At 46.9% G+C, this 13,161-nt stretch overlaps 1 protein-coding gene across 1 annotated transcript in view; it reads right to left on the reverse strand.

The window, feature by feature from the left end:
* Window positions 1-13,161, reverse strand: part of Cacna1b (calcium voltage-gated channel subunit alpha1 B) — a 96,095-nt gene that overhangs the window by 81,506 nt on the left and 1,428 nt on the right. Inside the window, exons 3-5 of the mRNA XM_059258801.1 lie at window positions 6,826-6,943; window positions 3,333-3,400; window positions 258-364 (exon numbers count right to left, since the gene is read on the reverse strand). Coding sequence (XP_059114784.1) covers window positions 258-364; window positions 3,333-3,400; window positions 6,826-6,943 — 293 coding nt within the window. The remainder of the gene's footprint in view (window positions 1-257; window positions 365-3,332; window positions 3,401-6,825; window positions 6,944-13,161) is intronic.

Here is a 13,161-nt window from a genome sequence, read left to right on the forward strand (position 1 = left end):
CCAGACACCATCCAGTGAATCAGACGACCAGCTAACCCTACCCAAGATGAAGGCCACACCCTCACACTCTGCCCATGTTCAGGCTGGGGAAAGCCATAAAGTATGCTCAAGTGAGCCCTTTGCTCAGGCTCCTTTCAACACACAGCTCAAGGGGACGGCTGTGTCTTCACCAGCCCTGGCCAAGGCAGGGGTTCTGAGGGAGACACAGGCTCTGCTGCTCCCCAAAGCCACCCATATGCCATCCCCGGGAGCCTTACGCAGCGATGGAGATGTTGGCAGCAGACATGGGGCTGACTTCAGCTACTTCTTTGGCCTTCTGAAGAGCAAGCTTCTGATTGGCTGCTTCTTCCATCTCCTCTTCATCCTGTTTGAACAACAAAACGAACTGTCTTCTTAAGGTGCTGTGGCCACTCTGAGGCTACCTGCTCTTCTTCCTAATGCCTGTATGTGTCTTCTGCCGTCCAGACCCTGGAGCAGACATCCAGGTCCTGGGTGGGCAGAGTGACCCAGGATGAGTTCTCTGTAGTATTCTTCAAGGCCTCCCCTCCTAAGTCTGTGGCTAGAAGTAATAGTATCCAGGATTCCTGCATCAGTGTTGTCTAGTTTGTGCCATCTCCAGCAGGTTTCACAACGTGATGACTCCATATCTGTGCCTGTAGCCAGACCTCATTCCTGAGCATCCCTAGACCAGTACAAACCCACTACCAGAACTTTTTTTTTTTTTTTTTTTTTTTTTTTGCACCTCAGGTTTATCACAGCAAACCTGTCCCTCTTTCCATTCCCGTGTCCTTCTAGGAGCTCCTGAACCACTTGAACAAATGTGGCTACCCCACAAGGCCAGGAATGAGGACAAGATGCCAAGCTCTTCCTGTTCCCACTAGGACTATACTCCACCTCTGAGTTTCTCTGCCTGAACCATTCAGATTCCATGAAGCCCCACATGCTGTTTGCCATTGAAATAGGACTTGTGTCTGTCCAGTTACCTGTCCAGGAAGAGGAATCAACAGCTGAGAGACCCTCTGACCTTGACCCCGTGTCGCTAAGCAAAACCAACAAGCTATGCTCCAGGACTCTGAATCAATACTGCTGCTGAGTCCATGACCCAAGAAGGAAGACCTCCGTGTTGTTCATGTGAACTACTGGGCCCCCCCCCCCATGGTTTCTTAAACCCCCAAGCCTAGGCCTACCTAGCTCCCCTGAAAGCTGGCACTCCTTAAGGTGTACCCAGTCTGCTTGAGGAGCACAAAGGAGAAGAGCCTCAGGCCTAGGCCTAGGACAGAGGTAACCAGTTCCCTCGTACAGCACTCCAACCACGCACATCTTAAAGGTAGGAGACCAGTCCTGATTTACAGCACCTCCAAGGCAGGTATATGTTAAATGCCCTAACTATACCATGAATAATTTGTTTGAATTTATTTCCACTTCATAGAAACATAATTAGTGCTATAACACACTTATCAAAGTGTTAAGTTACTACCATTTCACTATTCAATATGCCCTATAGGCTCATCTATCAAATGCTTTGTTTAGGAAATGAGGTCTAGCTGGAAGCCATAGGTCACCAGGGGATGTCACTGGATCCTGTATCATGATCTGGCCCCTTCCTATCCATCTCTGCTCCCTAACCACCAATAAGAGAGCCACTGTGATCTACCACAACTTTCTGCCATGATGTCTGACTTTGCCTAGGGACAGAAGAGTTAGCCAACAATGGACTGTAAGCTCTGAAACCATGAAGCAAAATCGAGTCTTCCACCTATTCATCCTGCTTCTCTAGGTGTTTGTCACAGCAATGAAAAGCTAACACGGAATGGATTAAGTCCTCCCTTCTAGGGCTCCTGCCCAACCCAGGCAGTGTCATGTGATCAGACAGACAGGCTTCCATTGGTCCCAATTCCCAAGGCAGGAGGATTCCTGTATAGGATCTATCAGACAGAGTTCTGTATACAGACAGTTCCCTGAAGACACTGCCTCCTCAGCTTTCTCTTGCCCACAAGAGAACTAGAAGAGAGACATCAGGACTCAAGTGTTCTCCTGCACAGGAACTAATGTTGCTGGTATCCCAAATTAACATGGTTCCAGAAACACTAACACCAAGGACAGCTCTGGAAATACATGGGTTCCCCGGACGGTGCATGTCAGCCAGGGATCTGACCTCAACAGGATGGCAATCATCAACACTGGCCAGACTGATGACAACAATAAGAAGCTGATAGAATTCCTGAGTCCTCAGAAGCCAGGGATCAGAGCAAGAGGGGTGTCCTGGACCTCAGGCACAGCCTAGGGCTGCATGCAGAAGAGGAAGGCTAAGTGGAAGCCAAAGGAGGTTCATGGCCACTACACTGCATAAGTGAGGCCCTCTTCAAAGCATCTAAACCTGCGTTCCTCAGACCCAGAACGAGGAAAACATAAGGACTGAGAAGGTCAGACTTGGGAGAAGTGCACAGGTGCCAACCTGAGCATCAGAGAACACACAGCACCCCTTACAGAGACATGGTACATGCACACACATATGACATTTGTAATGCGTGCAGTAGCAGCCTCCATACTGGACCCAAAAGTTGAATCAAAACACAAGCCTAAAGCTGACAGCAGGCAGTCTAGCTACCTAGCAGGCAGCAGGACAGGCGACTGAGGGTTACCAGATAGGAGGTTATGTCTTCTAGAGGGAAACCAGAGAGAGAGATGTGTATAATCATGTCCCCCACTGGGCTTGTACATAAGAAATGAATATTGAATGGCCCCTGCTGGGTACTGCCTAGAGAAGGCGCTGTCCTGCTGTGACACAGATGTGCACAGACAGAACCACCACAGCTCCTCCAGCTTCCAGCCAAGCTGAACATCTGAGGATAACACTACAGGTGTCCTCTCACTGCCCTTTCAGGTTTTCACAAATGAGTACTTCCTAGGGCCCACTCATACATCTTCTTGTCTGGGAACACTTCTCACCCTCATCACACACCTGCTCAGCATTATCTCAGGACCATGTACTTCTGTGACATGGGTGGTCCTGGCCAGTCTGTACCTCCTGTGCTCCTACACCCTATCCTGCTGTTCATTCTTTCTTCCACAGCCATAGCTTCTCTGGGAGCCTGTCCACACATGTACCTACCCTTATGGCCATGTCTCTCCTTGCTTCTGTGGCAATCCTCTATACCCAGAGCTCTCATTAATGTCTCTTTGTTCATGACTTTAGGGAAACTCCCCTGAAGTCACATGAACCCTGACCTAGGAGCTGGCCTTCCTCATAACTCCATAACTTCATCCAGTAACGTGTACTGAGTCCCAGACCTTCTAGCACCTTCTAGGCTGCAAGTAGTATTTCTACATACCTTGGTCAACTCCTGGGCATTGGCAAGGTTGTCCACAGCAATGGCTAGGAAAACATTCAGCAGGGTGTCTGGTTGGCTCCAGCTAAGGAAGGGAGCCCTTTGCCCCACATACTGTCTCATACCACCCCACCATGGTTGCCCATGAAAGACAGAAAGACCCATCTACCAAGTCCCCAGTCTCTATCCCCTGAAACCATTAGCCCATTCCAGGCTGTTGTACCAGATGCACAGGCCCTTCCCCCATAGCCTCTGCTCTCACAAGCAGGATTGTGCCTCTACAGTTTCACATAGCTCAACCTTCTCTAATACACACACACACACACACACACACACACACACACACACACACACACACAGAATGGGGGAGGGGGCGAGAGTGCGCTCTCTTCTCACCCAGGATCTTTGGGGATGATGCTGTAGAACCAGAGATTAAAGGTTGTGTTTAATCCATTTACCTTTGTTTCCTTCAGAGGATACACAGACCACTAACCCCAGCTCTTCTCTTTTCTAGTCTGCATGAGAAGCCTTGAAACAAACACACCCTGCCTCCCAGGCTCCAGACATGGCTCCACCACCTTCTAGGGCTGTGAATATCACCTACCCAATCTAACACACAAATCCACCCATGACCAGCACCTTCCAGGCACCAGTTCCTAAGCTAGGCTCACAAGTTCCCATTGTTTGTTGTTGTTTTTTGTTTTGTTTTGTTTTTTTACTTTGTTTCATTGTGAATTCCTCAGCATCCTTCCTCAACATGTTCCCCCAAGTAACACTGGAAATGGGAGGGTGGTTACATACAGTGGTCTGAGTGACCAACACTGTACCCCACCCTAAACTATCCCCTGAAGCCCTATGGTGAAGTGCTGCCACCACCCTTTGGGAACAAGGAAGCCACAGTTACACAGTGTGTGTGATGGTCTGAATGAGATTGGACCCACAGGCTCATAGATTTGAATACTTGGTTACCAGGGAGTGGCATTTCTGAAAGGATTAGAAAGTGTGTTCTTACTAGAGGAAATGTGTCACTAGTGTGTGTGGGGGGTGAGGTCTCAGAAGTCTAAGCCAGGCCCAGAGTCTCTCTCTTCCTACTGCCTTTGGACAGGATGTAGAACTCTCAGCTCCTTCTCTAGCACCATGTCTGCCTGCTGCTGCCATGCTCCAGGCCATGATGACAATGAACTAAACCTCTGAAACTGTAAACCAGCCCTAATCAAATACTTTCTTTCATAAGAGTTGCTCTGGTCATAGTATCTCTTCACATCAATAAAACAGCTGAACAAGGTCCCAGAGTGACGTGTCTTCCCTGAATCTCCCCAGGCCTGGTTAGTCTATCACTGCCATTCCCACAAGCCTCTTCTCACAAGGGAAGAGAACTATGCCTGGTAATGACAGCATTGCTATTGCACACCTCCCAAGGTTTACCCTTCTGAGTTATCTCAAAAGCTGGAGATCATCTTCATACCGCTGGCACACTGGCCAGTGCAATTCCTGGCATTAATCCTGATGTCCTTAATCCTGACAATCCAACATGTTGCAGACCCTATTTGATGTCCCTGGGGGAAGTGCTCGCTGGACTTAGGCCCCTTTCACCCTACGTCTGGGGACTCATCCTCGTCAGGCAGTGTCATTCTCCCTATTGCCCTGGCCTCTAGCCAGGCAAACAACAACTGGATAGCCATAGCCAACCCAAGTCAGGCCTTCTGTCTGGGGCCCATGGCCCAGGGAATTGCTACAGGTAAGCCTCCTGCTCAGGGCTTCAACAGCACCCATGGGATAGGACATCATGGTCAGACTGACAGCAAGCAGGACACCTCCAAGCGCTACATATCCTATGGACTAACCATACCACACGCACCTAGAGGCTCTTCCATGCCCAAAGTAAAGCTAAAGGCTGCATTCCTGTGCAGAGGGAAAGACAAAAGCATCGAAGCCACCCTAACTGAATAGAAATGGAGACACCTGATGGCTGATATGCCTGACCTAATGTCAGTGTTTAACAGCTGTGATGATTATTCTTGGTGTCAACTTGACTACATCTGGAATTTACAAAAACCCAAATATAGAGGGTACATCCATCAGGGATTTTTGCTTCATTTGAAGGAGGAAGATCTATTTCTAATCCAGATCTTTAAGGCACACCTTTCATCCAGACCATTTGAGCTGGGGAAATCCATCTCTAATCTGGGGCCACATCTTCTGCTGGAAGCCTATATGAGGAGATACAGAAGAAGGGTTTTGCTCTTTGCCTGCTTACTCTCACCTTGCTAGCAAGTCCATCCCTTCACTGGTATTGGAGCCTACTTCTTCAGGATTCTGGCATCTACTGAAGACCAGCTGAGACTTCCAGCCTCATAGACTGACAACTGCTGGGTTCATGAACTTCCTGCTCATAGGCAGCCATTGTTGAACTAGCTGGACCACAGCCTGTAAGTCATTCTGGACAAAGATTCATTCTATAAATTCTGCCACCCTAGAGAACCCTGACTAATACACCTGCTGTGACTTGTTACTGCTTTGTCCCAGTATGAGGCTAACACTGCAGTCCCCTGTCCTCTCTGACACCAGGGCCACACTTGCTCTCCAGGCCTCACGCAGCCTCATGAGAGAAGATGAACACCAATCCTGGGCTAGAAAAGAATCCCCTTTGCAGAGTATCTATAAAACAATTCACACTTGTTTGGCTCCAGCTTACAACTTATTTCTGGGCTCCACAAGATTCTACCACATTCTCTAAATGGGGCTCCTAGACCAGCCTATCAGGTCCTGCTTGTGAATCTGGTATCAGACACATTCTCAGACCCCAACCCAAACCCTGGGGCCAGGACCCCAGCTTTATAATCTCAGAGGTCAGATACCCAGCTGCATTCACAGAAGATACTAACCCTAACCCTGCTGAGGCTCCATTTCTTGTCTTAAGGGCATTCAAACCACATTCACACCTGTGTCCTCTAGCCCTCACCCGGCAGGCATGGTGAGCCATGTGGATTCTTCTTGGCCCCAATTCTCTCCCCAGGCTGTCCCTGGGCGGCTGCTGCTGGGTCTGCCTTGGTCCAGAGGGTGGGTATCCCCACTCTCCCCTGCCTTGCAGGCCTATCTCTGGCCTGAAGCAGAGGTAGGAGTCAAGCTCTGCAACTTTCTGTTTCCGGGTGGGAGGGTTAATTAACGTCCAGTGCCAAAACTTACTCCATGAAACTTAACGAGGAAGAAAGCCTTCTTCCCCACCCATTCCATAGCCACACCTTCTTATAAGGACTCCAAGATTATTCAGTGTTTCCTGGGTCCCCAGTAACTATATGGCCCACCCCAACCTCTAGACACCCCTTCCCCATACAGCGCCTCCATACTCAGTGCTCCAGCATCCTGGGCATGCGCATCACCCACATTCTGAAAATGAACTGCTTAGAATACCCCAGCCCTTCTGGAGGAAGCCATGAGGTGGCCACAGGAAGAGTGCTGAATATGAACCACTTGTACTTAGCCCCAAGAAGGATACAGTTTCCAAACAATGTCAAGACGATGAAGTAAAAGGAAGAAAACATGCCTTTGCTGACTCCACCTTGTGACTCAATCCCATGATACATTACTGCATTCCAGTCCTCTCCTGTCAGGATCTACAGGAGGAAAACATAGAATACATCAGGATCACACCCAAAAGTACACAGCACAGATGTATACATGTCTATGTACACACACAAACATAGACTTGAATCAGGACACACATACATCAATGGGCAGTGTGTCTTTAGATGACAGGAATTCCAAAGGTCCAGGCAACAGAGGGTGGTGACACAGGAAGGTGAAGCCATCTGGGGCCACCCTGACCACACTATTGTTTCACTATAGAGAGCAAGGGTCAGAGAAGGAAACAAGCTGCTCAATGTCACACAACTCTCTAGGCTCCTGCCACCTTTGGCCATGTACGTCCACTCTCACAGACGTGATATGTGCAATCTTTGCTCCACCAGTGAACTATTGTCTCTACTTTCATTTATCTATCTATCTATCTATCTATCTATCTATCTATCTATCTATCTATCTATTTATTTAGAAAGGTAGAAGCAGCATGGGCAGTTCCAGTCTGAGTCAGATCCTGGGCAGCTCCCTTGTCCCAATGGTCATGAGTTCTCTCCCTGCCCTGACCCCTTCCCATCCTTTGTTCTGGTCAGATATTCTATTGATCATTGTAAAGTATGATTTTTCACATAAGTTTCTAACTTTCTAATCCATATGGAATCTTATGTATTATGGGGATGGTTATCCTGTTTTTTCTTAATGGAGTCCATTTCTCCAGACCCATGTTTTGAATACCCCAGCCTTCCCCACTGAGTTCAGAGTTATATTTCTCATAGAACCCATTTTCTCTTCATGGAAAGCAAGTCCCTAAGCACCATATTTTACTTGTAGCATCTTATCTGTACACATGCCGTCACTACCATAAATGGAGCCGCCCAAGCAGTCCTGAGGCTCCCTCCTGAGTCTTGGTCACTCTTGGATGTTTCCCGTCCACATCATGCGTGTCTGATGCTGGGCCCAAGCTGGCAGCTGAGACAGGCAAGACCGCAGGGCCTCACTCCAGACCTCACTTTCTGGCCTGTTCTGCTTGACTTGCACTGTTACTGTGGCCATGGTGTCAAAACACACTGACGCCATGGACAAACTGTTTTCCCTGAAATGTCTTGCTTCTGCTAACTATCATCTGTTCCTTGAAGGCTATATAAAACTCAATTTATAGCTAACAGGCTCAGGGCAAGAAGCAGAAAGGCAGTGCCCGGCTCTTTTCCTTTCTTTTTAAGTCAAATTAAGTAATTACTCTTTTCTTGTTAAAACGTATGCTTCATCAAAGTTTTTGAATTTATTGGCTAAAAGCTGCCATAAAATATGGGGATTTCAAAAATCTTTTTCTTAATTATTACTCTCATTAAAGTATAAAACTTAGATTTTGATCATTGCATTTGAGATTATAAATTTCATAATAGATAGATGGATCAGCAGTTTAGAACACTTGTTGCTCTTGCAGAAGACCCAAGTTCAATTCCCAGCACCCACATGGTGGTTCATAACCATCTGTCAGATTCCTTGGAACTCCTAAACAATCTTTCTAACCCCTAATTATGTAACATCTTAAGCAGAAGCCATTTCACAATACTTGACTGCCTGTAAACTCCAGTTCCCCTCTTCTGGCTTCTGTGGGCATTCACGCTCACATATACTCACACAGAGATATATACATACACATAATTTAAAATAATTTTTATTATTTCAAAATAAAAGTAAATATCCAAATAAGGCCGAAGTCTCTCGATGGGCCTCGCCAGTTTTGTTCCTCCCCACCAGTCACACAATTTCCTGACTTTGGTGCTTATCATCTCATGAAAGCTTCTTCTACACAGCATACAATAGTGTATAACAATATAAAATTACCCTGAAACTTGGTTTGTTCTGCTCAAAATTACATTTGTGAGATGCATCCATGCTGACATATTTAGTTCTAGGTCAATTGTTTTCCTGGTTCCAAACTACACACTTCTTACACAGTCTCTACATGATGAGTACTCTGATGTTCTGGTCTCATCACGACAGCTGGTGCTGCTGAGCGGCCTTACACACATCTGTACACCTGAGCAGGAGAGCACAGCTAGCACAGGACTTGCTGATACATGGGATTCACAGGACGTTAGGAAATCACTGTCGAGCACGACTTTAACCACTCACCATTAGCACACGGAGGCTCTAAGAGCCACATCCACTCTAAACTCTGATGTAAGATTTCTTAATTTTGGCTAAATGGGAAGGATGGTCACTGTGGGTTTAATTTGCATCTCCCTGGATGCAGTAAAAGCTTATTTTCTAGCTTATTCACCAGGCCTTCCCTACCTGTCACTGGTCTTTATCTTAGCCCTCTCCTACTACAGCATCTTTTCTTTTGATTTATAAGTGTTTTCAATACATTCTAGAAACTAATCCTTCGCTATTTGCTGACACTAGGAAGATATTTTGATGGTATCTTCCAACGCACAGAAACTTACTGTTACATAATCAGATTGGTTGATCACTGCCTTTATGCTGTGTTTATATTTTCTTTAATGCCTTTCCTGCCTTTAGTTAATGATATGGCATTCACATGGGCTCTAAAATTTTAGGTTTGCTTATTTTTCATACCAGGTACAATGCAGAAATCCTGATTATTTTTTCATTTTTAAATTCATTATTAGCATGTGAGAGAGGAGGTGAAGGGGGCATGTGCATGCATGCTCAGGTGTACATGTGGAGGAGGGGGCATGTGCATGCTGAGGTGTACATGTGGAGGAGGGGGCATGTGCATGCTGCAGTGTATGTGAAGGAGGAGCATGTGCATGCTGTGGTGTACACGTGGAGGAGGGGGCATGTGCATGTTGAGGTGTACATGTAGAGGGGACATGTGCATGCTGCGCTGTACATGTGGAGGAGGGGGCATGTGCATGCATGCTGAGGTGTACATGTGGAGGAGGGGGCATGTGCCTGCTGAGGTGTACATGTGGAGGAGGGGGCATTGCATGCTGAGGTGTATGTGTGGAGGAAGAGGCATGTGCATGCTGAGGTGTACATGTGGAGGAGGGGGCATGTGCATGCTGAGGTGTACATGTGGAGGAGGGGGCATGTGCATGCTGCGCTGTACATGTGGAGGAGGGGGCATGTGCATGCATGCTCAGGTGTACATGTGGAGGAGCGGGCATGTGCATGCTGAGGTGTACATGTGGAGGAGCGGGCATGTGCATGCTGAGGTGTACATGTGGAGGAGGGGGCATGTGCATGCTGAGGTGTACATGTGGAGGAGGGGGCATGTGCATGCTGAGGTGTACATGTAGAGGAGGGGCATGTGCATGCTCAGGTGTACATGTGGAGGAGGGGCATGTGCATGTTTAGGTATACATGTGGAGGTTAGAGAGCAGATTTGTTCAGTTAATTCTTTCCTTCTAACTTTATGTAAGTCCTGGGAGTTGAATTTAGGTTTTCAGGCTTGCATGGCAAGTGCTCTGACCCAGTCAGCCATCTCAACAGCCCAGTCTCATGTTCTTCGATGTGACTAACTAGCTGATCCACGCCACATGCAATGGCAGCACATGTATTTTATTTTTAATGAGTATTTTCCTTAATTGTCAATTCTAAACAAATCTTAAATTTTGGGGTTTTTTTTCTTATTCTACTGTACCTAGGCTGCTGATACTAACATAATCTGCTAGAATTTCACACACCTGTCTTTTCACCCTGCCAGATGTACTTTGTCTCATGTTCCAATACCTGAGATAACATTATGAGTCACATTCAAGGACTCCCTAACATTAAGTTATCTTGCGTTCTCAGAAAAAAATGTGAGTTATTTATAAAGACAATTTTTTCTTCTGTTCCTTACTACATTATGATTCTGTTTTACCTTTTTTTGGGGGGCACTCCTTGCTATACAGTCCAGGCTGGCCTCAAACTCACAATCCTCATGCCTCACCCTCCTGAATGCTAGAATTATATGTATGAGCAACCACACTAAGTTTATGTAGACAAGTTTAAGTGTGCCTAGATTTGACTCCTCAGTTTTTTTCTTCTGGATGTTTTAGCCTCTGTTTGTGATCATGACATACATTTTTTTCCTCATATTATCCTCATTTAGTATTTCCTATCCATGACATTTTAGCCTCATCAAATGAATGAGGAACTTATATATTCTCTGTAGTCCACACAGAATTGCAATAACCCCTAAATATTTAGGAGGATTTCTTTACAGAGCTATCTTAACTTGCTGGCATTGGTCAGAAGTAACCCAGGCCTCCTATTTCTTCTCAGGTCAATGTACTTTTTCTCCTTAATGGGCATCTGACGTGCTTTCAGCCGCCACTGGGACAGTCCTAAAGGACGCTCTGCTCCTCCCTCACTTTGACAGCTCTAAGACTCAGGATTCTGGGCTCTGACACTGCACCCCAATATTCCCAAGTTGCTTTCCATGGCCTGGTATCTGTCACTCATGAAACAGCCATCAGAAGAGTTGTCTTTTTGTATGAAGCGTTACTCTAGGGAAGCCCTTAGGATGTGGTCTTCTGCACTGCCATATGTCTCGGTCTAGACGTACTCTTCACTCCGCTCTATGAACACATGTACTCAGAGTCTACCTAGAATTGGCCACTCCTCTCTCTTTTTATTCGCTTCCTTCCGTAGTTTCCAGAATTGAACTCAGGGTCAGTGCACGCTAGACAAAATCTCTACCACTCAGCTGCATCCCCACCCAGTCCCTCTGATCTCCAAGCCCATCACATATAATGCATGAACCCCCTTATTTCCAGGCTATACTCAGCTGAGCATCTTACTCTCTCTAACTCAGCTGCCCACCATCCCTTAGACAGTGTCCAGAGTGCCGTCTACCTACATTTTTAACTTGAATTGCTACAGCTTTAGTGTCTAGGATTGCTGCTTAGTTCTTATTCTTTGACTTAGATGCTTTCCCTCAATTTGGGGATTTTTTGGGGTTCTTCCTTTGTCCCTTGACTCGGCCCAGAATCAGGTGCACCTGCTCTGTTCCTTTTTCTTTGAAAGTCGTCTCACCTCCCAACTGTGGGTGCTGGTCCCCTTCTAGGGTACCAGTGTTTCACAGTATTTAATTTGCATGCCCCCACGAGAAAATTGAAAGATTTTTATTTTTTTCTTCCTTTGCACCCTCCCACCCACACTTTGATCCTAATCCAGAGGCAGGGTCTCCCTTAAAGACAGGCTGGCCTGTCAATATCTCTGGCCTCCTCCAGTACTCAGTGCCTAGCCATGTGTGCACACCACTGATGCAATGGACTCAAATACTCTGCTACTGTCCTGTTGCTGTGTTCAGAGCAGAAGGTATGTGAAGTCATGACAGTTAGTTTCTGTCAGCTTGAACCTCAATTAAGGAAATGCCTTCATCAGATTGGTCTGTGTGGCATTTTCCCTATTGCTGATTGGTGTGGGAGGTCCCATCCCACTGTGGGTGGTGTCACCTCTGGGCAGGTGGTCCTGGGAGTTCTAAGAAAGGTAGCTGACCACTACCTTCTGCTTCAGAGATTGAAAGCAAACTAGGAGGCAGTTTTCCTCCATGGCTCCGATCTTTGCTGTTACCCTGACTTCCCTCAGTGATGGACTGAGACATGGAAGTGTAAGCCAAATAGACCCTTTCCTCTCCAACTGCTTTTGGTGATTGTGTTTATCACAGCCCCAGAAAGCAAACCAGAGCAGAGGTCCAGTCAGAACTTTTTTTTGTTTTGTTTTGTTTTGTTTTTTTGTTTTTCGAGACAGGGTTTCTCTGTGTAGTTTTGCGCCTTTCCTGGAACTCACTTGGTAGTCCAGGCTGGCCTCGAACTCACAGAGATCCACCTGGCTCTGCCTCCCGAGTGCTGAGATTAAAGGCGTGAGCCACCACCGCCCGGTCAGTCAGAACTCTTTAGACAAACAGAACCAGTTCTCCTAACTGTGCCCCCATTACGCTTAGTTCCTTGCTGGCAACAAACACAAAAAGCAGAGTCACAATAAGCCTGTCACCCACCATGGCCTGGAGCCACACCACTGGACAGAACCTATCAAAACCTGCTTGCTTATAGGGCCCTCTAACCTGGCCTCCAAACCCCTGGGCCTTGGTCAAGACCTGTTCTTTTGACATGCTTGCTCGCTGTAGGCCTTGGGATGTGGTTCTCCCAGCTTCCCTTCCTTGGTACCCCAGCACCCTAGACCCATGAACCAGATGAAGAAGCTCTCCTTCCCATTGTGAGTATCTGCTCCCCAAGCAGACACAACGTACTCTGCAAGGACCCAGGCTGGAGCAACATTCTCTGTCTCTAGAGGC

The sequence above is a fragment of the Peromyscus eremicus genome, chromosome 4, assembly GCF_949786415.1.
Source record: "Peromyscus eremicus chromosome 4, PerEre_H2_v1, whole genome shotgun sequence".
In the NCBI taxonomy this organism is placed as follows: Eukaryota; Metazoa; Chordata; class Mammalia; order Rodentia; family Cricetidae; genus Peromyscus; species Peromyscus eremicus.